Source organism: Lithobates pipiens, unplaced genomic scaffold, assembly GCF_037356315.1.
Source record: "Lithobates pipiens isolate NorthernLeopardFrog02 unplaced genomic scaffold, aLitPip1_a1.2 Scaffold_13, whole genome shotgun sequence".
NCBI classification, from domain to species: Eukaryota; Metazoa; Chordata; class Amphibia; order Anura; family Ranidae; genus Lithobates; species Lithobates pipiens.
The window spans coordinates 177,754,503-177,779,221 of record NW_027507718.1 but is presented as its reverse complement, the minus strand read 5'-3'; the positions used below and the strand labels follow the sequence as shown (position 1 = coordinate 177,779,221).

At 43.5% G+C, this 24,719-nt stretch overlaps 2 protein-coding genes across 3 annotated transcripts in view; both read left to right on the top strand.

Moving 5' to 3' along the window:
- FKBP8 (FKBP prolyl isomerase 8) overlaps positions 1–8,228 on the top strand; it is a 301,240-nt gene extending 293,012 nt beyond the window's left edge. The window contains exon 9 of the mRNA XM_077475920.1: positions 6,512–8,228. Within this exon, the coding sequence (XP_077332046.1) occupies positions 6,512–6,598 (87 nt within the window). The 3' untranslated portion in view covers positions 6,599–8,228. The remainder of the gene's footprint in view (positions 1–6,511) is intronic.
- An 11,038-nt stretch (positions 8,229–19,266) lies between these two features.
- Positions 19,267–24,719, top strand: part of ELL (elongation factor for RNA polymerase II) — a 199,107-nt gene continuing 193,654 nt past the window's right edge. The window contains exon 1 of one of the 2 annotated variants that reach the window (XM_077475919.1): positions 19,267–19,437. In XM_077475919.1, coding sequence (XP_077332045.1) covers positions 19,309–19,437 — 129 coding nt within the window. In that variant the 5' untranslated portion in view covers positions 19,267–19,308. The remainder of the gene's footprint in view (positions 19,438–24,719) is intronic. The other variant, XM_077475918.1, reaches the window with a different exon arrangement.

The following is a 24,719-nucleotide window of genomic DNA, read 5'->3' as shown; positions in this document are numbered from 1 at the left end:
TTTTATTATTTATTCTAACACCCTAGAGAGTAAAATGGTGGTCGTTGCAATACTGTCTGTCACACCATATTTGCACAGCGGACTTACAAGCGCACTTTTTTGGGGGAAAATTTTTTTATTTAATAAAAAAAAAAAAGACAACAGTAAAGTTAGCCCAATTTTTTTTTTTTTTTTATATTGTGAAAGATAATGTTACGCCGAGTAAATCGATACCCAACATGTCACGCTTCAAAATTGCGCCCGCTCATGGAATGGCGACAAACTTTTACCCTTTAAAATCTCCATAGGCGACGTTTAAAAAAATTCTTCAGGTTGCACGTTTTGAGTTACAGAGGAGGAGGTCTGGGGCTAGAATTATTGCTCTTACTCTACCGATCGCAGCGATACCTCACATGTGTGGTTTGAACACCGCTTTCATATATGCGTTCGCTTCTGCACGCAAGCTTGGCAAGACAGGGCGCATTTAAAACAATTTTTTTTTCTTATTTTAACTTTTATTTTTATTTTTTTCACTGTTCTTTTAAAAAAAAAAAAAATGTGTGTCACTTTTATTCCTATTACAAGGAATGTAAAAATCCCTTGTAATAGAAAAAAGCATGACAGGTCCTCTTTTATGTATGAGATCTGGGGTCAGAGAGACCTCACATCTCATATTTACACTAAAATGCAATTTAAAAATGTCCCTCTAAGAGCTATGGGCAATGACTTGGAGACAGGTGGGGGGCTGGGGGCGCTATCTTCCCCTCACTCGTCTCCATGTCAGGCCAGGGACAGGTCCAGATCGCCGTCACGGACCCGGCTCCTAACTTTTTTAGCTGGCTCCTAGATTCCAAGCAAATTTGTCAACCCCTGCTGTAGACCCAGTTCTTCTAGTTGATTGATGCAGGCAGTCGCGATGGGGTCTTTAGGCTCGTTTGCCCAAAGGTTGAAATCTCCGAGTGCCAGGAAATTTTTGAATTTTAGGGTGTGCATTGCAAAGGATTCCGTGAGGGGTGAAAGAAGATTGGACTTTGGTCCCGGTGGTCTGTAGCACAGTAGAATATGAGTGGTGTCATGGGGTGTTGGTTGAAAATGTAGCGTCAGGGTTTCCATAAAAGACACTGGGTTCTGAGATGATGGTTTAGTGAGATCCAGGTGACCTTTAAAGATCACTGCTAGGCCTCCTCCTTTTTTCCCTATCCGGTGTTCGGTTAGGATCCTGTAGTTTTCCGGCACCAATTCGGTGAGGATGGTGTTGCAGTCAGAGGTTAACCAGCTTTCGGTGATGAAGAGGCAGTCTACATTGTTCTCGATGATGAAGTCGTGTACTTCCAGTCTATGTTTGACTGCAGACCTGGCGTTAATCAAGGCGCAATCTAATTGTAGTGGTCGAGTAGATGTCTTCCTGTGGTTGGGAGCTGGTTGTCGTCCGGTTTTTAATAGTTGTTCTCTTTGAAGTATTTTTTGTATGGAAGATGGCAATGTGGTGTTGATGTTCCTTAGTCTGTGCAGAACTTCAGCTGAGTATTTGAAGTAGCACATGGTTTGTGGATGCTGTTGATGGTACTATGGGCCTAAGATGATGATCCTGATCAGGGTATTGATCCTGAGGTGGGGCTAGGTATCAGACTTGCCGCCGTGCTTGAGGCTATTAGCGCGCAAGTTGATCAGGGGATGCCTATATGGATGCGGAAGGAGTTGTTGTATTCGGTTGCTGGCTGTTCCAGCTGCCTTTACTTAAGGTGGAGGTCTCCGCTTAGAAAAGAAGTCTGGCTGTGATCTGGAATAGTCGTCCTAGGATAGCGTAAAAAATGGAAAGGAGGCTGGAGGTAGGGGTATGCTAACCTATGGTTGTTCCAGAGGAAGGCGAAAAACCCCCTGACAGTAGCAGCCAAATGCATCAGTGGGGCAAAAATTCCTTCCTGACCCCCGTAGGCGGTCGGACGGAGTCCCTGGAACAATCACTGGGGGGGGGGGGAGTGGAGGTGCGAGCTTACCTGGCTGCGGTTGTCCCCTTTAAACACTCTGGTTCCGGTGAATCTGGCTTGCTGTCAGCCTGACGTTTCTGGAAAGCTGTCTGGTTGCCCCTTGCAGTGGGATCTTTAAAATGGAGGGGAGGATGGAGGTTAGAGACTCCTGTCTTAACTCCTGTTTTCAACTCCTGGTTATTAACTCTCCACTTGTGTTCAGAAAATCCACATGCAAGCCACAATCAGGGAGCAAGCTCAAGGGGGAGTTTGTATAACTACCTTTATACACCTGTGAACAATTAACCCCTCCCCTAATTTGGCAGGAAGAAAGAGGGGAAAAAAAAATGCTGTTTAAAAAGTGTCAGAAAAAAAAGGTCTTTTAAAAACTGCTAGCAAATGTATCAAATAAAGGAGGGGAGAAAATAAAACACCCCCAAAAACAACACTTGCAAGCAGAAGCAGTCAAGCAGAAGCAGTCAAAGCACAACTCCTGGTTATTAACTCTCCACTTTAGTTAAAAAAATTCGTCAAAGTGCTTGCCTTGCTTCTGGCTCTTCAACAAACCCAGGGCCTTCATGTCACAGGTTATTTGAATGACCTCTTGTTGAATGACTCCTCAGCTACAAACTTGTCCGACAATGTCCAAAGGATGATTCGGTTCTTCAAACCTTTGGGTGGATAATCAGATTTCCAAAGTCCCACTCTGCAGCCCTCACACCACCCAGAGTACCTTGATCTAATCTTGGATATATCCCAAGCCAGAGTCTTTCTTTCATACAGATCCTCTGGTCAGAACGGCGCCCCTTAGTTCACTTCTGCATGAGGGTTTTGGGCTTAATGGTAGCCTCCTTCGAGGCAGTTCATTTTGCAAATCCAAAACTTGGATCACCCATCCAATCATTCTTTCACATGCCCTGTAAGGTGGTGACCACATAATCCAGCCTTATAGGCTGGGATGGAGTTTACCTAACTGTCCTGGAGACAAGGTCCACAGAGTAGTCAAAACTCACAACATTTTAGAACTGAGAGCCATCAGATTATGTCTACAACACTGGGCCTTGCTTCTGGTCACCCAGTCGGAGTGCCGTCAGACAATGTCACAGCAGTGGCCTAAATCGGGTGCACCAGATTTCATGCTGCCTTGCTGAGAAACAACTTTTCAGCTGTCTCAGCAATCCACATCCCTGGAGTGAATTGGTAGGCAGACTTCCTAAGCCACCAACATCTACACCCGAGGGAGTGGTCTCTGCATCCCTAGATATTTCAAAATCTCAATCAGAGGTGGGGAATGCAAGATGTGTTTCCCCTGATCTTACTGTTCAACAACAAGCTGAACAAATTTGTAGTCAAGACCAGGTATCTTTTAGCCTTAATGTCAGATGTTCTGTATTGTTGGACTCAATGGAAACTGGTTTATGCCTTCCCATCAATAAAAATCCTTCTGCTACTGTTGAGCAGGATAGAGGAGGAAAGGGTCCTTGTGATTCTTATCACACCAAATTGGCTCAGAAGAACGTGTTACACAAACTGACTTGGGCATATGGCAGATGAGCCTTTGCCTCTTCCAAACAGACCAGACTTACTGGCCCAAGGCTCCCTTTTCCATCCCGCTTCTCAGTCACTTGCTTTAACACCATGGCTCTTCAAACTCGAGTCCTAAAAAATTGGGATATTTATAACTCGATTTTCCCACTCTGAGTTACGTGGAAATAATACTCCCTGCATTACGGAAGGCTTTACATGATGCTAAGAAAACTGAACCCCACGGAATATTGTATTTTGGCTTTTCTTTAGTCTCATTTTGATTAGCATCTGTCCCGAAGTACCCTCAACACACTGGGTTCTGCTTTATAAATTCTCTTCCGGTAGCCTCTTGCCTCGCAATCCCTTATCAGTGCATTTCTTCAGGGGTTTGCACATCCCCCAATTCAACCTATTTTATGAACTCTCCCTCTCCTTCAGAAAGCCTCTTTCAACCAATTAGAGGCACTCCTTTGGATGACCTCACATGAAGGATTGCCATTATGTTAGGCCTATTTCTGAGCTGGCAGCTCTTTCTTGTAAAGAACCTTTTATCTTTTTTGGACAGGGACACAGTAGTCTTGATCTCATACTTTCTTTTTACCTAAAGCGGTCTCTCCTTTCCTGCTTTTAGTAGGTGTTTGCACACCAGTGCATTTTTAACATGGTGCGGGAATCTGCTTTGAGTATCTATATATTCTCCCAACAACACCAAAAATGCAGATTTCAGTCTGTATTCAAATGAATATGCTGAAAATCGCACCGCACTGAGTCACAGAGGATTGCTGACCTTTAAGGAAAAGGTACCTCCATTCCTCATGAGAGTTTATTCCACCAAGACTGTTGATGTCTCTTGTGCTTTTCAGCACCAAATATAGGTGTCCTAGATTTGCATGCCTGGTCCTCTGTTCACATTTTTCAAATTTATGCTAAGTGAATGTTCAGGCTTGTGTTTTTTGTGGGCCTATTGGCAGTTCTGTTTTGCTATGTTGTTGCCCTTTCTTCAGTTTATTGCTTTGGGATGTCCCATGGTCTATGAATTCAAGTTCTATACTCTATGATTAAGACATCATGTTGACTTGCCTGTGAAATTCTTACCTTGGGGGTACAGGACACAGGCCCCTCCCCTCTGTGTCTAAATCATTCCTTATTGATTGTTAAAAACTGGAGTCTCACAGAGTGGGTGAGGTAATAAGGGTGCGCACCAGAGGCAGTCCTAGCATGTTCTTTTTGTGCAGTCACCTGAAGGTAGGCTGCATATAAGCCACTTTCTGCTTAAAAGTCCCGTGAACTACAATAATGAGGAGTTTTCATTTAAGTTGAAATGCCATTTTCATTCTCCCCCCTACCTAAAACACAAACCACCTCTCTTAAAATTCAACATTGTTGGTGCCTGCAACAGATTTGTGTACCTGTTGGGAACAGGTACATGAATTTATCACAGTTGGTGACCAGACTGGGGCTCCACATTACTAAACTTCTTGGATGTCCAGTGCACCTGTTACAGGTGGTTGCATAGGCCTAGGATGTTATTTTGTGGGGTAAATGGAGTCTGATGGAGAACTCTGAGAGACTAATTCCACATCAGGTCTTCCTCCCTAGTGATTGAGAGTAGTGGGTAAATTCCATAGCTTTTAATCAGCCCAATATTAGCTATAGAATTCACCCACTGTTTCTGTCAATCCCAAGGAAGGCAAACCTAATAGTGAACTCTGAGAGACTAGTTCCTCATCATCTCTGCCTGCCTTGATTGACAGAAAAGCAGGGGGGGTATATTCCATAGCCATTAGCTGGCTGTTCAGTAGCTATGTAACCCACCCACTTCTGTCCACTTCTTTGATGCCACATACTTTGTTATGCAGTTGTAAAGGGCTTAAAGCCATCCTTTTATGCCAATGAGAATCAAGCTATGTATACTAGTTTATACATAGCTTGATTCTCATTAGCATAAAAGGATATGTATACATACTATGTATACTATTGTATACTAGAAATATCATAAAACATCAGCAGTTCTAATACGCTCCACCTTAGAAAGAAAAAAAAAAGTCAGAAACTACAAATACTGCAGCTGCTGACTTTTAATATATAAGCACTTTCCTGTCCTGGGTGCCCGTGATGTAGGCACCCGAAGCCCATCTTTCCCTCAGCTCTCGGAACCAGGAAGTGAAGACGGGGGGGGGGGGAGTAGGCTTCGGACATGGCATAGGTCACCGTGGTGATCTATGCCCGGAAGTGGGAGCAAATACCTGTGTTACACAGGTATCTGCTCCCTCCTCCCCCGGAAAGGTTCCAAATGTGACGCTGGAGCGTGGAGGATTCCAAAAAGCGTAAGTTCCATTTTTGTGTGGAACTCCCCTTTAAGTTTAGAAACTGACATTTTGATAGACTTTCAACTTTTCAAGATGTGCCCCATTTCTATAGTCGGAGTCCCAAACTTGTCACTTTTTTATGGTCACTTTTTCCGCTTTGCTTGAAGAATACATAAATTGCTTTTAATTTGATGGAGGTTGTCAGAATTCTATCATGTAACTTTGTGTCAAGCTTCAGCTTATGAGCAAAGTTTGAATTTCTAGCTGATAAACAGCATATGTGCTAAAGGTATTTTGATATATACCAAGTATGCCTCAACAGTGTCTTCATGCTCTGCATTGTTTTACGATCTGTGTACACCTTTAGCTTCCATAGTCCATTCTAACATGAAGGTGCTTACAAGGAAAATTATATTTCTCACAGGGACAGAAAGGGAGATGAATTCAAAATTAGTTCTCAACTGAGTAAGTAGTAAGTGATGGGAAATTTCCCAATAGGGGAACTGTATTCCAGCGACCACAGTCGGAGATTAGTCTTCCCTCAATTTGTAGAGATTTATTGTCATTTGTTAAGTCTCTGGGACAAGAAAAAACTGACTGTGATTGTATTAAAAAATAAATAAACAGTGGGAGCTGTTTTATAAATGGGATGTTGAAGGGATGCAGTCATAAGCTCCAGATGTAACCTGTACAATTAACATATTCTTGTGTTTTTTTTTTTCCCCACAGTCTCTCTCTTGGAAGTGGCTTTTTGGGGCAACAGCCATAGCAATAGGGGGTGTAGCCCTTTCAGTTGTAATAGCGGCCCGCAATTAAGTAACCATAATGTACTCATGAGGATGGAAGCCATTTTGTGAGAGAAGATATAAAGGCATCAACAATTCTCACTCTACCCAGAGAATTTCTTTCCAAGGTGCAGTGTACAATCCGAAATATATTGTATGTAATATTCATATATATATTTTCTTAACAAATGGATACGCATTTTCTCTTCAATTACTGTGAAAGGGAGCACTGGTTTATGGAGTTTATGGAGTAGGATAGAAGCGATGAGATTGCACATAAAATTGGCTGCTGTTTAAACTTTTATTATGGATTCTGTTATGTCCACTGTAGTACTACAGTGGACAGAAACTATTTTGAGACAGGTATCCGAACCTTAAATTGTATTTATGTAAACCTTTTTTTTTTTTTTTCAAATGCTTTTTCCAAAAATGTTTTCACGCATGTCCAGCTAAACACTGCACAGACCATTGTTCTATTATCTACAATGCTCAGCAAGCATTGTTAACGAGCTATTTTTTTGTCATACATCACTTCTAAATGACCTGCAACTTATATGTTGAACCTGTTGACGACTTTGATCACATTATGGAACATTAAACAAATGTGGCCATTTTTTGTTAACGGATGTCAATACTTGCTAATCTTGTAAACCGGAAGTTTGTTGTCTAAGTTTGGTTAAATGTTAACTGGTTAGTAAAAAATACAGCACAGGTTAAATAAATATGGGAGTCAGGTTTTGAGGATGTGCAGGTATCCTGAGTGACGTGTTCTGCATGTACTGTAGATTAATGTCCAAGCATGTCACAGTATTTTATGTGAAGAACCTTTTCTTCCATGTAATGTACTTATTACATTGGAAATTTTACAACATGAGGACCAGAAGCACATTTAGTGGACCACAGAGGCTACCATTGTGTTTTAAGCATTCTTCCTCCAACTTATGAAATTACCTCTTTTAGAATGAATCACAACAGCTTTCTTTATATATGCTACAGTGGGGACCATTCATAAACTCTGGAAGTCTCTTCAGGACCACCATTGTACCGTCTTCCCTAATTGGTGAAAATGATTTTCAGTTTGTGTCCATTTTAAAATGTTATTTCTACTACATTTAATTCTCGGGCAGATACAGATGCATTGCCATGTGTGAGGCAATTTGAAAAAATATATATTGTTTCCATACATTAGTCTTTTCAGGCTAAAGCCATTTATTTTTGTTAAATTCTGGACCTTGTACCAGAAGATGTCTGTTATATTATACAAATTACTAGAGGTATTTAACTAGAGATCATCTTGTATTTGGATCATTAGTGTCAATATAATGGGGTTTTGCTGCCCTATACTGTGCAATGACACAGCATTCAAAGTAGCAAGGTTGTGTAGCAGATATCAGAAAATGTGAAATAAATGAGTAGAAGAGTGGCAAATAGGAAAAAAAAGCAATGCTTTGTCATGCATGGAGTGTTGGCCAGATTTTCATGAAAAACACTTCCACCTATGTTCCAACAACATAGTCTGTTCAAGAGCACTTAGTCACTGGAGCTGCTGATTATTGGTACATGTACTAATGACCCTTTTAGAGCTTTTAAAGCATATGTCAATCTAAAGAAGATATATTGTTTTAATTTTACTGGTGAATAAAGATGATTATTACATTGTTTACTCATTTTCATTTTTTGTCTTGCCTTTACTTGTGGTGTAGAAATAACTTGGTGGGCAGCTGAATATTTCTAATCTTACACACACCTGTTTTTTTATAGGCAGTGCTTGGTAAAGTGTAATTATGTTGTTTTTCAGGCTACACAGTGGCTGCGTCCACTGGTGTGGACCTGTCATGTCTTCTAAAGTGTTGACACTAATGAAAAAGTTAAACTCTAGATTGTACTGCCTGCAAGCTTCTGACTTCACATAATTCCTGCTTGAGGCCTAAACTTTTCTCTAAGTTAAGATTAAAGTGTGTGTCCAACTAGTTTTTATTAGTGTTGGGTAGAGAGTTGAAGTATTATAACCCATGTTAAATTGTTACGTATATTCAGAACTTTGTTGGGTTTTCCCCTACCTACTGCCTTATAATAAAAGGCTAGAACTCCCATTCAAGTTTTATAGTCCATGTTCCCCTTATAGGTTTTTCCTCCGTTTTCTGTCTGGTTATACCATTGTTAATGTGACAGTGAGGGGAAAACTGTCTAATAGAGCACAAATAGCAGTAAGACTATGACGTGCCTAATCCTTCACCACCATATCCAGAATATATTAAGATACAAAGTTTTGGCTGGATATAATCTTTATGCTGGCCTTAATAGTTCCAAACGCAGTTAGCTATCAAATGTTAGCGCCTCCACGAATCACAGAGAGACTGGCATTTGTCATGCTAGCGAAAGGGGCAGACTTGGTGACACAGGAGATTAGAGCTGGTTCTTGATTTAAATGTCTGTTCTGTATACAACCCAGGCCTAGGATCTGAGACACATCCCAAGCACAAAAAAAAAAAAATTTAAAGATGAGCACAGGTTCTCGTTACCGGCTGTTCACCTGTAATGTGTGGAGATGACTAGTTCAAAATCAAACCTTCTCTAATAAGCTGTGAATGGGAAGTGAAAAATAGAAAATGTTTAAGTGCCCACAAAGATACAAGTGGTTTTGGGTATGGGCTAAGAAAACTGACATTAGAAGTTTAAAGACAAATAGCATGGAGTCTGTAACAGTTGTAGAGTACACTGGCTGCAAACTTGCAACCCACTGCCTACTATTGAAAGATCAATTTCTTTAAAGAGGAAGTAAACCCTGATGGGTTTACTTCCTCTTTGATTCCCTGCAAAGGTGAAGCATAATGGACTACTATGCATCACATAGTAGCCCATAATGTGTCTCTTACCTGACACAGGAGCCAGCGAAGTCACCACTGTCCCCTGTAGTCCAGAGCCTCCATCTTCTTGGTGGGTCTCGCTGCTCCGGCGCTCTTTCTTCGGACCTGCGATGACGTCACTCCTGCGCATGCGCACGGGAGCCCCCACTCGCGGCATATCGCCGTTAACTGTGGTGCGCTCAGTGCACCTGCGCGCCGCTGACAGCAGTGGCTGTCTTTCGGCAAATATCTCCTAAACCGTGTAGTTTTAGGAGATATTTCTTGGACCTACAGTTAAGCCTTAATCTAGGCTTACCTGTAGGTCAAAGTGGTTTGTAAGGGTTTACAACCACTTTAAGAGCAATCACATCATTAGGCTGCTAAATTGAACTACATCCAAATTGCCCTTTTTTGTGTTTATAATATTTACATTACTGTGCAAAATCCTTAGGCAGAATAAAAATGCGGTAAATGAAGAATGCTTTCAGAAATAGACGTGGAAAGTAAATGAACAGAGGAGAAATTCAAATCAACATTTGGTGTGACCACCCTTTGCCTTCAAAAGAGCTTAAATTCTTCTATGTACACTAACACGTTTTTTTTTTGAAGGAACTTAGCAGGTAGGTTGTTTCAAACAGCTTGGAGAACTAACCAAAGATCTGTGGATGTAGGCTGCCTCAAATCCTTCTGTCTCTTGATGTAACCTCAGACAGCCATGATGATGCTGAGATCAGGGCTCTGTGGGAGCCAAACCATCAACCAAACCAGCTGCTTGAAGTGTCATAGCGGATATTGATATTCTAGAAATTCACCCCAGCAGGCGATGTGCAGATCAGTGACATACTGGACCTCCGTTTCTGTAAATGCACCCCAGCAGCTAACATGTAGCTCAGTGTTATATCGGACCCCTGGATTTGGATTTTGACTGCAGCAGCGGTTCTGTTCCCTAGCATCGCACAAAAATACCATTTAGAGATTTATGGCAACAGCCACCTTTTAGCTCAGAGACGGGAGTATTTATATCTGGCTGTGGCCTCGGACACTCTTCTTGGCAATAGAGACTCCTATAGTGTTCCCTTTGCCCTCAATCATCTGATGAGTCTGATAAAAAGCATATGATCTCACATGGGTTCCCAGGGACCTCAGCCACTGTAAGGTTAATGTGTAAACTCCTAGTGGGGTGGAATTTTCAGAGGATACATTTTTTCAACACCAGGAAGTAAAATCGCTGATGTAACAAAAAAAGACAACGCATCACACAGATGGGAACTGCCACTACTGCATAAGTTTTAATGAACGCTCAACAGTTTGACAATATCTACAGAGCATTGAAACATTTGGCTCCAAAGCACTTTGGCACCTTGCGGGAAATTGGCGTATAAGAGGAAAATACCACTGTCAGTTGACCTGCCTGTTTCTAGCCATAACAAGGTCTTTATTGACCTTCAGGACAAAAAAAGTGAGACCCAGTTAACTGCTTTACAACTGCCCCATAGCAGATTTACTGCTACAAAGCAGCGCAGAATTGTGTGTGTGTGTGTGTGTGTGATATATATATATATATATATATATATATATATATATATATATATATATATATATATATATATATATATATATATATATATATCTCCACATAATATGATTCTGTGGTTTTGGGCATGATCCCACACCGCTGCCGGCTCGCTGTGTTATTATGTAAGCAAGGCAGACTGTCATTCTGTGAGTACAGAAGACATGGATCTTGTGTTCCTGTAAAGCAGGAACACCGATCCATGTCTTTCAGTAGTAAAAGCACCTCCCCATAGTAATCACTTGCTAGGCACACATTTAACCCTTTGATCGCCCCTGATGTTGACCCCTTCCCTGTCAGTGTCAGTACAGTGATCAGTGCATATTTCTAGCACTGATCACTGTATTTAATGTCACTGGTCCCCAAAAAAGTGTCAGGTGTCCAATTTGCCCACTGCAATATCGCAGTCCTGCTATAAGTCACTTATCACCGCCATTACTAGTAAAAAAAAGAACAAATATCCCATAGTTTAGTTTGTGCAAAAGTTCTAGGATTTACAATCAATATACCAAAAATCTGTAGCAGAATACATATTAGCCTAAATTGATCCCTCCCCCCCTGGCTGAGTTTTAGAGCAGAAAGTAAAATATATATACATATTTATTTATTTTTCAAAACTGTTGGATGTTCTTTTTTTATAGCCCAAAAAATAAAAACAGAGGCGATCAAATACCACCAAAAGAAAACTCTATTTGTGGGAAAAACAGACCTAAATTTTATTTGGGTACATTGTTGCACGACCACGCAATTGTCTGTCATTTAAAGCAAGGCAGTACTGTATCGCAAAAATTGGCCTGGTCAGGAAGCAGTTAATCTTTCTGAGCTGAAGTGGTTAACATATTTTTTTAGCAGCTGGTTTTATTCTCAGAAGAACCTAGTGGGACGATTCCCACATCTTGTATAAGCTCTAGCACCTGAAGGTTCATCTGAATACCTGATTTAATATAGTAGGACAGTTGACTCAGAGGGCCGATTAGATATTACGATGCCTCCCTGGATAAATTAGGTGACTTCCCACATCAGCTCTATGACTGTGACATTGAGTAGAGTTCATTGGCCCAAGTGTTGGGCTGCAAACCAAATTTCCAAAAAGTCTCTTCCAATTACAGATCGCTTTTTTGGGCCTCCTTGAATACAGTTACCCACTTACATTGGTCTTTTGCTCCATTTGTGATTGAGGACAAATTCTCTAAGACTATGGGGTTTATTTACTAAAAGCAAATCCACTATGCACAGCAAGTGCACTTGGAAGTGCAGTCACAGAAGATCTGAAATGAGGGACTCTGCTGATGTTATCATCAAATTGTGTACAAGCAAAAATTTTTTATTTTTTTTTCCTCCTTGCATGTCCCCCTCACATCTACAGCGACTGCACTTCCAAGTGCACAGTGGATTTGCCTTTAGTAAATAACCCCCTATGTCTCAACCCAGACAAAGGTCCATTTAGTCCACTAGACTTTCAAGTCCGTTACCAAGCCTTCCACAACATAATAGTAGTAATAAAGCATTTTTATAATAACCGTATGTTTGTGTGGTTATTGATACTTCTAAGGTTTTTAATAGCCACTTACCGACAAATGACATCCATACCTCACGTCAGTTTTGGTGGTTATGCTAGGGCCATGGCTGCAGCTACAGTCACGACCCTGTTTTTTTTTTTTTTTTGTAAAAGTGATCCTAGTGCCACCTTTCAGCGCCTCTCCCAGTGGCACGGGAGAGCCCTGGACGGAAGCCAGTGGTTCAGACCATAGAGCTAATCAGGGACTGGAATTCCACGATTATTTCTATGGTCTAAGAAACCGGAAGCAATAAGGATTTTTGTCACTTCTGGTTTAGGCTGATTGTAAACGATCCATTTTTGGATAGGGAAAGCATCTTTTCAAATCGATCCTGGTTTAATCAGATGCTTTTAAGGGCTGATAAGAGATCTGGGATCCAATAGACCCCAGATGTCTCAGTAAAGAGGACTTGTCATGCTTTATTGCTATATTGAGGGCTGTTTAATAAAAGCGATAAAATATGAATTGGAGACTATGTAAAAATACTTTTTTTTTTTTTTTTTTTTAATTGTCCCCAACTTACGGTGCTCGTGTGCAAAGGCGAATGCATGTGTCAGTCGCACGTCGGTACGTAAATATTGATTGCACAACATATGTGAGGTATTGCAGCAATCCTCAGATGGACAGCAATAATTCTAGCACCAGACTACCTGTGTAAATCTAAAGTGAAAACCTGTAAAGGCTTTTAAAAGCATTGCCTATGGATAATGTATGCAATTTGTCACTTTACGTTTTAAAGCATGACATGTTTGGAATCTATTTATTCGGTGTAAAATCATCTTTTACATTTTACCAAAAAAAAAAAAAAGTTGGGTATATTATTGTGATTTTGTGCGTTAATATTCATTAAAGTGTATTATATCCCAACAAATTGCATTTTGAAAAATTGCTGGTCAAATACCGTGTGACATAAGTGTAAAACCCAGCAATTTATTCTATAGGGCCTCTGCATAGAACCCTATATATATTATTTATTTTTGACAATTTTCTAGCACAAAAATACTGATTTTTTTTTTTTTTTTTTTAACGTGTAGTAGAGATGTCAGAATAGGCCTGGTCTTCAAATGGTTAAAATGTAATTACAATACTCAGATGAGACCAGATTATCTCCATCCTGGATCTCAAGTCACTCAATGACTTTGTCTGTTGCTGGAGATTTTGGAGGTTGTCAGTGTTGGTCTGCAGGGCAGGACTTACCATTGGGCTTGACTGGGCTTAAGCCCATGGGCCCCACCGAGATACATAGCCAAATGTACTCGGCTCCACTCACGGTCTCGCCCTATAATGGACATAACACAGGAACTGGGCGTGACTGTGAGCCGAGCCGAGTACTCTCGGCTACTCTTGGCTCCGCTCGGGACTGCGAGAGGATCCGAGAGCCCCCGAGAGCCATTTTTAAACTTCAAGGCTGCAAATGACAAGGCTACACTGACAAGGCTGCAATGACACTGGACAAGGCCACAGATGGACACTGATAAGGCTGCATTGATGGGCATTTAAATGTAAGTTTTTTTCCCTTAACCACTTGCCGCCCGCCCTATTACAAATTGACGGCGGCAAAGTGGTTTCATTATCCTAACCCGACGTCATATGACGTGATTAGGATAATAAGCCGCTGCGCGCCCCCGGGGGCGCGCATCGCGGCGATCGTTGTTGCGGGGTGTCATTCTGACACCCGGCAACTACGATCTCGGTAAAGAGTCTCCGACGGAGACTCTTTACCATGTGATCAGCCGTGTCCAATCACGGCTGATCACAGTGTAAATGGGAAGAGCCGGTGATCGGCTTTCCCTCACTCGCGTCTGTCAGACGCGAGTAGAGGAGAGCCGATCGGCTGCTCCTCTGACAGGGGGGGTCTGTGCTGATCGATTATCAGCACAGCCCCCCCCGAGGATGCCCACACTGGACCACCAGGGACACCACTAGACCACCAGGGAAAAGGTAATAAAAATACATAATCCTCCCTAGACCACCAGGGTGCCAGTCAGCACAATGGGTGCCAATCAGTGCCCATAATGGATGCCAATCAGTGGCCACAATGGGCATCACTGATTGGCATGCATTATTGTTTGGCACTGATTGGCATCCATTACTATAACACCGATGCCGCCTATAAGTGCCCACCTGTGCCGCCTATGAGTGCCCACCTGTGCCGCCTGAGTGCCCACCTGTGCCGCCTATCCATGCCCACCTGTGCCGCCTATCCATGCCCACCTGTGCCGCCTATCTATGCCCACCTGTGCCGCCTATCTATGCCCACCTGTGCCGCCTATCTATGCCCACCTGTGCCGCCTATCCATGCCCACCTGTGCCGCCTATCCATGCCCATCCGTGCCGCCCATCCGTGCCAGCTATCAGTGCCAATTTGTGCCACCTATCAGTGTCCGTCCGTGTCGCCCATCCGTGTCGCCCATCCGTGTCGCCCATCAGTGCCGCCTATCAGTGCCGCCTATCAGTGCCACTTCATTGGTGCCACATTGGTGCCCATCAGTGCCACCTTATCAGTGCCCATCAGTGTAGCCCCATCAGTGCCCATCAGTGAAGGAGAAAACATACTTATTTACAAAGTTTTGAAACTGAAACAAAAAAAAACATTTTTTTTTTCAAAATTTTCGGTATTTTTTTATTTGTAGCGCAAAAAATAAAAACCGTAGAGGTGATCAAATACCACCAAAAGAAAGCTCTATTTGTGGGAAAAAAATGATAAAAATTTCATTTGGGTACAGTGTAGCACGACCGCGCAATTGTCATTCAAAGTGCGACAGCGCTGAAAGCTCAAAATTGGTCTGGGCAGGAAGGTGTTTAAGTGCCCTGTATTGAAGTGGTTAAACTTCCCTCCTAAAAGTTTTTGTTCCTTAAAATTCCCTCCTAACCTTGGGGTGCGTGTTATACACTGATAAATACGGTAATGTATAGACAGTAGGGCCCAAAAGTGACTCAAGTCCAGGGGCCCCCACCACCCTAAGTCCTGCCCTGTTGGTCTGCCTGGAACAAGGAGGAATTCTTGCATTGATGGACTTTCAAGATGGCTCAATGTTCTCACCTTTCATTCACTTCAGCACATTCTGTTCTTTGTGATAGTGGAGCTTCACTTTCATTGTGTAGAACCTTGTAGGTTGGTCACAGGTCTCAGAATATTCATGAAGGTTCTGTCACCACATTTTTTGGGTCCACAAACCCAAGGGCTTTTTTTTTAATAACTATATTCCTTGACAATCTCCGACTCAAAGCCTGTAAAGCAAAGTTGTTACTACTCAGAATGCAGATTGGACTGGCAGCCCTACAAAACTTTAGAAGCACCGTGAAGTACCAAAAATCCTTACTGGTTTCAGCGTAACAAATGGCATATGTGAACATAATTCCGGATCACAAGGTAGTGCAAGGTTCGTTCTTTCTTTCTTCCATTAAATCAAGACTCTTAAGACAACTGATTTCATAGTTAGTAAGGTTGAATAAAGACACCAGTCCATCCAGTTCAACCTGAGTGAGTGTCTACCCCTATCCCTGATTTGAATACAGTATTGTCTCATTAGACCATTAGCCCCAAACAGGGCAGTCTTTAAGGCAGGGCAAAAGGGGCAGCTGCCCAGGGCCCTGTCATTGTTGTGGGGCCCAAAGAAGCTGCCTCATACTTGCCAACTGTCCCAGTTTAAATTCCCTTATCCCTTGAGGTTTTAGTCCTGTGCTGTGTCCTGATATTTCATTGTGAAGTTCTGTTACTAATGCTGCCCAGCTCTGCCCTATTGTTGTGTACAGATGACTCACCTGCAGACCCTGTGTTTACATGTAAATACCGGCATTCATATGTAAATAGAGGCAGACTGGAAGCATTCATATGTAAATAGAGGAGTAATTCATGTGTGTATCATGCCCCCCTGAGGTCATATCCACCATCACCTATACTGGGGAGATAAAGGGGCATGTTTGAAAGTCCTGCCTACAACTATGGTCATTAAGCCTACCATCAGCCTGTTCTGCAAAGGTAAACAAATTAGTGCGGTGAGGGTAGTGTGTGGTGTGCAGATGTAGGCAGAAAAGGAATTACAGTGTGGGGTGCACAGGTGAGCAAGGAGGGGATTTATAGAGGTAAGGAAGGTGGGTGCAAACAGAAGCAGAGGAGATGGGTAGAGTTAAAGGGGAGGGGGATTGTAATGGAGAGGATGGGGGAGGTTTGGGTACAGAGGTTAGCATGGGTTTGAGGATGTAAAGGTGTACTGACTGAGTGGTTAAAGATGTAGGGCAGCCCATTAATTTCAATGGGCTGCTCTATGCGCTACAAATGTGGAAGAAAGTCCCAATCTCTCTCTCTCTCTCTCTCTCTCTCTCTCTCTCTCTCTCTCTCTCTCTCTCTCTCTCTCTCTCTCTCTCTCTCTCTCTCTCTCTCTCTCTCTCTCTCTCTCTCTCTCTCTCTCTCTCTCTCTCTCTCTCTCTCTCTCTCTCTCTCTCTCTCTCTCTCTCTCTCTCTCTCTCTCTCTCTCTCTCTCTCTCTCATTAATGGTCAGTGTGAAAACTCCTCTTTAGATTGGTAGTCACAAAAAAAAAAAAATTGCATTGCAATTTATCATTCTCTCCCCTCAGCACTGCCACTGATCCCAGGAGTCCTAGAATCCCTGGGACAATGATGGCGAACCTTGGCACCCCAGATGTTTTGGAACTACATTTCCCATAATGCAGTGTAGTTGAGCATCATGCGAAATGTAGTTCCAAAACATCTGGGGTGCCAAGGTTCGCCATCACTGCCCTAGGAGATTTCTGTCTATTAATAGGTTCCCTGACCTCTGCAGTCCATGGTGTGCAGGCCGTGAGGAGATGATGTGCAGTAACCTCTAGACACCAGTGAGCAGTATTGATGTACAGTGATCTCTAACAACCAATCAACAAGCAGAAATTATGTGCTGTAAACGCTAGCAAATAATCAGTGAGCGGTAATGATACACTGTAACCTCTGGCAACCAATAGCAATCGCTGCCTGTTCAGATTCAGTAAATGGATTTTCAGTCTAGCGGCTATTTATTTTATGTCTCAGAGCAGATGGAGAGCAAAACTGCATGGTGGGGGGAGAAATTTTTTTGCCCAGGGTCCAATCAATATTAAAGACAGCCCCGTTTTGGCCTAAAAGCAAAATGCTATGTGCATCAGAAAACAAACACTGCACGTCACCTTGAACATACTATCCCCACTGTGAAACCTGGTCACAGCATCATGCTGTGGAGATGCTTTTCTGTTGCTGTTAAAAAGTTGTAGTTCTAAAGCAGTACGCACAAAGCCAAGTACAGAGCTAAATTCACAAATCCAGGCACAAAGTTGTACTTTCCAGAGCTGAAGTCACAAAGTCATAGTCACAAAGCTGTACTCAGTAACTAAAAAAAATATATATATATATCTAGATATAAAGAGCATTAGCAAACCAAAGTACCCAGTCTCAAAAAAAAAAAAAAGGGGGTGCAACTGGCAACAACGCACACACGCCAGGGAATCATAAACACATGCATGGAGACTTTTTACAATAATTATGCACTCATATTTGAAATTTTTTAAAATGTATATCAAAAGTGCCTTGGGCCCCCAGCTCTGCGGATCCTCTACTGCTCAGGTCTCTCTCTCGCTCTCTGGTCCCTGCTGACCTTCCCATGTTGGTCACCATGTGTGTTGTCTGCTAGTTAGCTTTGTCATAGGCTTCTATGTAGGCTTTGAAGCACCAAGAAAGAATTCCCCCTCCCCCCGCCGCTCTTCAGTGCTTCTAATGGCCTGCCTGAAGAGTTGCAGAAGAAATCCTCCAGCGGAAGACGTTCACCATAGAGAAAACATGCGGACCAGATAGTCCCTAGCAGTCTCTATGATCTTCGGATTCTAGGCACGATGTTATGATGTCACGTCTGGCCTCGGCAGTTGTAAACACAAATTGGGCTTACTTTGGTGTTTTGTTTGGATAAAATTCATGTAACCGTTTATTTTTATTTTTTGAAAAATTGCAACGTGACAGAAAAAGTTTCAACGACCACCATTTTATTCCCCAGGGTCTCTGCTAAAAGAAAAAAATATATATAATTTTTGTTTAGCAAAAAAGTTATGATTTTTACAAGTAGGAGAGGAGTGGCAGAACTGGCCCGGTATGGAAGGGGTTAAAAAAAAAGTGTGCCAAATATCACTGTGTAAACAAGCCCAAAAGTTGCTGTACCCTGTTAGTACACAAATGGGTGAAACTCGAGGCCCTCTGGCAGCAGAATTAGAACATCCCCCGTGTACAGGATGCCTTCGATTGCTGCACTTCTCATCTGCCTGGATACAGCCCCAGGCAGGAAGTAGTTAAACAAAGCGGCGTGCTGTTTCCCTGCGCACATTCCTGACACTACGAGCCAGCTGATCTCTCATCTGTCAGGCTGCTTCACATGTTTTTATTTGCATAGCCCGCCCCTTCAACGACGCGAACGTCTACGAGAAAGCCACGCCCAACTCCGTTTCCACCATTGATGCTCGAAGTTCACCGAAAGGGCGGAACTAGCAGCTCGGTCACCCGCCAATCATTTCTATAAGAGGAGCTCCTCCTGACCGCAATAAACGGAACTGGAAGGCCACGCCTTCTTCCGCTCACTGAAGCCAATCAGCATTAAGCAGGCCCATAACGTCCGAAGAAGGTGATCATTGGTCGCCGAAAGTAAGGGACATTTTCTGCAGCCAATTGGAAAGGGCGCTTAAAAAAAGTAATGAAGGAGGCGGGGCGCGTCGGGTGAGCAGCGGTGGTGGTAGGAATGGTGTTGTTAAGATGGCGGCGCTGAAGGAGGAGCGGAGTTACGGGCTGTCTTGTGGAAGGGTCGGAGGGAGGGTTTCTGTCTTCCACGTCAAGCTCACCGACAGCGCCCTACGGGCTTTTGAGAGCTACCAGAACTGCCAGGTACATGGGACAAGGAGCAGGAGTTGGGTGACCTCTTCCTCAGCAGCAGTGTGTGAAATGTGGGGCTGGGGGATGGGGTCCTAGTCCTCATTGGGGCTCTTCTTAATTGCCTGAGCCTCCTTATAAGGTTCACATTCCCTGCCTACTAGACACTGGCCTGGCTGCCACCACAACCAAAGTGCCTCCAACTCATCCTCAGCTTTCTGTGCCTCTCCACACAATCCTATTCATCCACTTTGTACGTTCACATTCAGCCCATAATACTGTATGGAGTGACCAGGCCCGGCTTCTTTTTTTATGTAAATCCTTTGTACAACAGACCTGGTTATGTCCTGTACACTTTTTTGATTGGTAAAACTAGGCAGTTGAGTCAACGTTTTACCGCCACCCTTAAAGGAGAAGTGTGGCCAAAGATACTTTTGTCCCTACATATCCTGTAGGTCGCACTTCTTTGTACCCCCCCTGTGACCCGGTTTCATCCGACAGAGGGCTGAAGTCAGCTGACATCACTCAGCAAATCCTGGTGCTGGAAAGATCCGACTTTAATACAGAAGTATGGGAGTATGTTTTTATTTTGTATGAATACTTACCTGGGTGGATGCAGCAACCCCCCCCCCCCCCCCCCGCTCTAAGGCTGAGAACTAAGCGATCAAACACTGCCAATTACTCGGTTCTCAGGGCTCCCAGAGAGCTGGTGACTGTCATTCATTGCTGTCTGCTCCTGCCTCCCCAGTGCTCACTGGAATGGTAATCTGTAGGGGCAGCAACCAGCAGCTTGTTGATACTGGTGCCAGTTCAGGCATGTGGGCAGATCCCGACCATATGGTTACAATCTTTTCTGAGCCTGAAGCGGCTCTGTGACTTCAGCTAACAGTGGGTTTTAGCCTGCCGTCTGCTGAAAATGGGTCATGAGTGCAGAAATAAATGCACTCCTGTGAGCCATAGACGTATAGCCAAACAAGCTTTGGCTGTTCAATGTTGGGTGCCTGACTGGCAGCGGGCACAGCCTCTCAGCTTGCTGCTGAGAGCCTGAGCCAGCCACCCCCACCTCTACAGCCCGGCACTCTAGTGAGCGCTCAAGGGGCAGAACTGATGACTGATAGTTGCCACTGTGCTCAGAGTGGACCCCAGAACTGAGTTATTGGTTATCTTTTGTTCACTCGTTTCTCAGTGTAGAGACAGCAGGGGTATTTTTTTTTCTAAGTTCCTGCACTTTAAAGAGGGATTCCACCTACAAAAAAAATATTAAAAGCCAGCAGCTATAAATACTACAGCTGCTGACTTTTAATAAATGGACAGTCACCTGTCCCGGGTTCCAGCGATGCCGAGGCCGATCGATCCCTCGGCTGCTGCCGCCACCATTCTAGGTGAGGGAATCAGGAAGTGAAGCGAATTGGCTTCACTTCCCGGTTCCCTACTGCGCATGCGCGAGTTGCGCCGCGCAATAGGAAATCTCCGCGCTGTCACTGGGACCCGTGTGTGTCCCAGCAGACAGCGCGGCAGGGCAGGAAATGGCGTAGACTCCCACGGGAGTCTATGCCTGGAAGTGGGTGTAAATACCTGTCTTTGACAGGTATCTCCACCCCCCTCCCCCCTGAAAGGTGCCAATTGTGACACCGGAGGGGGGGGAGGGTTCCGATCAGCAGAAGTTCCACTTTAGGGTGGAATCCCGCTTTAATGTGGAACAAAGGCATTGTACAACAGACTGTGGGCAGGCAGGCTGCCTCCCACCCTTTCAGCAAATTGCTGTTCACTTTAATAAAGCTAAATTATCCAAATGCCCTTGGTCATCAAGTACCCCCAACAGGTAGTTTTTTCAGGATTTCCTTCACTTTACACAGCTGCTTTATATCTGTTTCATTGACTTGGTATTTAACCATTTCCTGTCTGGCCTATAGCTAAATGATGGCCGGGCGGTGATTCAGTTATGACGTTTTTAAGTGGTGAGGCTTGTCAGTCTGACCGCAACACCAATCTCGGTAAAGAGCCTCTGACAGAGGCGCTTTATCACATGATCGGCCATGTCCAATCACGGCTGATCAGTGTAAACAGGAAAACCTGACAGACATGTGTAGAGCTGATCCGCTGCTCTCCTGATGGAGGGAGCTGTGCCCTGTGGATGCCCACCCAGGACCACCAGGTATACTGATCAAGGATGGCCACCAGGGATGGTAGTCAGTGCCCAGACATGCCAATCAGTGCCCATCAGCAATTCCTGCTAGTGTCATCTATCAGTGTCCAGTGCAGCATTTCAGTGCCCATCAGTGAAGGAGAAAGCTTACGTATTTACATTTTATAACAGAAACAAAGAAAAACCTTTTTTGTTTAGCAAAAAAAAATAAAAAAATCGCAGAGGTGATCAAATACCACTAAAATAAAGTTCTATTTGTGGGAACAAAATGATAAACCATTTTGTTTGGGTACAATGTAACATACCCGTGCAATTGTCATTTAAAAAGTGACAGCGTTGAAAGCTGAAAACGGGCCTGGGCAGGAAGGGTGGAAAGTGCCTGATATTGAAGTGGTTGTAGTAATTATTTTTTGTAAACTAAAATGTATACCATGTTTATTATACACTTACCTGGTCTGTGCACAGAGCAGCCCTGAACCTCCTTTTCTGGGGTGCCTTGCTGGTGCTCTTGGCTCCTCCCCTTCGAGTGCCCCCACGGAAAGCTGTTTTTTATGTGGGCGCCTGTGCTGGCTCGTTCCCGGGTCTCACTGCTGCGTCCATTGACACAGACAGAGGGACTCAGCCCTGCTCCTATGCCAATGGCTCCTACTGCTATCCATCTGTCCAGTGAATTGAGACAGCGTCTGGAGCCGCTAGGCTCCTGAACATCACTGGATCGGATGGACTTGGGTAAGAAAAGAGGAGGGGGCAGCTACAGCAAAGAAGGTTTTTCACCTTAATGCATTAAAGTGGAGTTCCACTTATATAATTTATTTAGCATTATTCAGCTGCATTAAATACAATTAACATTTGGACATTTTTTTTTATTTATTTTCTCTCACCTTCTCATGACTGTTGCTAGTGGGTCCCTCGTAATCCTGTCTCTTCCTCTCCATGGCGCCTGATGTAATTTCCCTCTGCGTCTGTGTTCTTGGAGATGCATGTCATCATTTCCCAGGAGTCAGTGGGCAGTGCCGAGGGCTTTGTTGCCATCACAACGTGGGCGGGCACTTCCGACGGTGCCGCCCATTGTGATTGCAGTGTCAGGTGTACGGCGCATGAGCGAAAACGGGCGGTGCATGCTGGTCTCTCGGCTGCAGCAGAGCCCTGAAGATAGTGCTTGGAAACTGGCAGGGAAGAGGAATATAAGATATATTCCTCTATGAAATCGGTAATCGAGTGCTGATTCAGCACAGAAATGTGAGTGCTATAAATAAGCGTTAGAAACAAAAGATATTCATGCTAAAAAATAAACAGTGGGAACTCCGCTTGAAGGTGAAAGAACCTTAACTTTACAACCACTTTAAGACTATTTTATCTAAGGGATCAAGATAAAAAAGGGTAGCTGCTGGAAGTCGCACATCTAAGATATCCTGGAGAGGTGAATGAAGTGGCAACATCAGCTCGGACTCCAACAAGGCCATGCCCCAAAACGCCTTTCACAATGGAGGGGTTTTTCAGGCGCTTTAGTGCTAAAACTAGCACCTGAAAAAGCCTCATCTGCTGTTCCGGTGTGAAAGCCTAATTGCTTTTATGCTGGGGGGGGGGGGGGGTGGGGGAGAGACACTGCTCCGGCAGGACATCAAAAAGTCCTGCAAGCAGCTTCTTTGCAGCGCTTTAGGAGCAGTGAATTCACCACTCCTAAAGGGCCCCTGCCCACTGAATTCTATGGGCAGCGGCGCTTTTAACCCTTTATTCGGCTGCTAGTGGGGGTTAAAAGCGCTGCAAAAAATGACGGTAAAGCTCCAAAGCCCAGGTGTGGTCTTTTGGCGTTTTTGAGGAATAATGAAAAAAGCAGTGCAGCGCATAAACGTATAACATAACTAAATGATGAGTCCATAATGTTCATATATAAAACGCCAACAAGAGTCCGGATAAGTGCTCCTATGGATAAGGTGATCATGTGACAGCCACCACCAGCCATAATCCCAGCCGCTCACCTCAAAGTGTGGACTCATGAGTAAATCAGACAGGTCACGTTAGCAGTTACCTCAAAAGGTTATGGTAACTGGGCCGCTGGATGCAATAGATGAGTCCATACTGAGTGTATGATATTCTTTGTATCCAAATCACGGGTTCAGGTTCACACGGACATAGTATAAAAGCAATAGAATACAGTGCTCTCCATTTGATACAAGGCTATTTAATGTAGATAAAGTTTGCATTTACATAAATGGCACTGTCCCTCAGGGTAAGGTAAAAACACACAGTTAAAACTTTTCACGAAGATCAACGACAAGACGCAGGTGACATCGCGCTAGTCACATGGTTCCGTACGAGTTGCGTCCCAGGGGGCAGGTCTTTATCAGCGGTGATGGAATGACCTGAGACACCTGCTTTAAGTATCGTGCGCTGACACCTCAGGTCATTAGAGGTATTGCACATATAAAAATAACCTTGAAAACCAAGCTGATTCTAAGGCACAGCCTGGAAATGACCTAATTGGTCAGATGTAAACAAAGACATCCATGGCAGAAATGCCTATCAAGGCAAAACGAATGTGTATTACCAGGTTATCAAAACAAAAGAGAAGCAATGCATCTGTTTCACATCTTAAATCAGACACTATGGTAAACACTAGTAAAATCCATATGCCTAAATAAAATAAAAATCAATAAAATATAGATAACATTTACCTGCGTCTTGCATTGCTTCTCCTACTTTTTTTTTTTTTTTTTTTCGTTTTGAGAACTATGCGAGATGTATAGTGTGCGTTTGCCCTGCCAGGATGGACATGGTAATACACATTAGTTTTGCCTTGATATTTCTGCCATGGACGTCTTTGTTTACATCTGACTCTAATTAGGTCATTTCCAGGCTGTGCCTGGGAGTCAGCTTGGTTTCCATGGTTATTTTTATATGTGCAATACCTCTAATGGCCTGTGTCAGATATTTAAAGCTGGTGTCTCGCATCATTCCATCACCGCTGATGAAGTCCTGCCCCTTGGGAAGTAACGTGTACGGAACCACGTGACTAGCTTGACGTCACCCGCGTCTTGTCGTTGATCCTCATGGAAAGTTTTTACTGTTTGCACTTATATAAATGGCACTGTCGCTCAGTGTAAGGTAATAAGTGCAAACTTTTTTTTTTTTTATCTACGTTAAATATCCT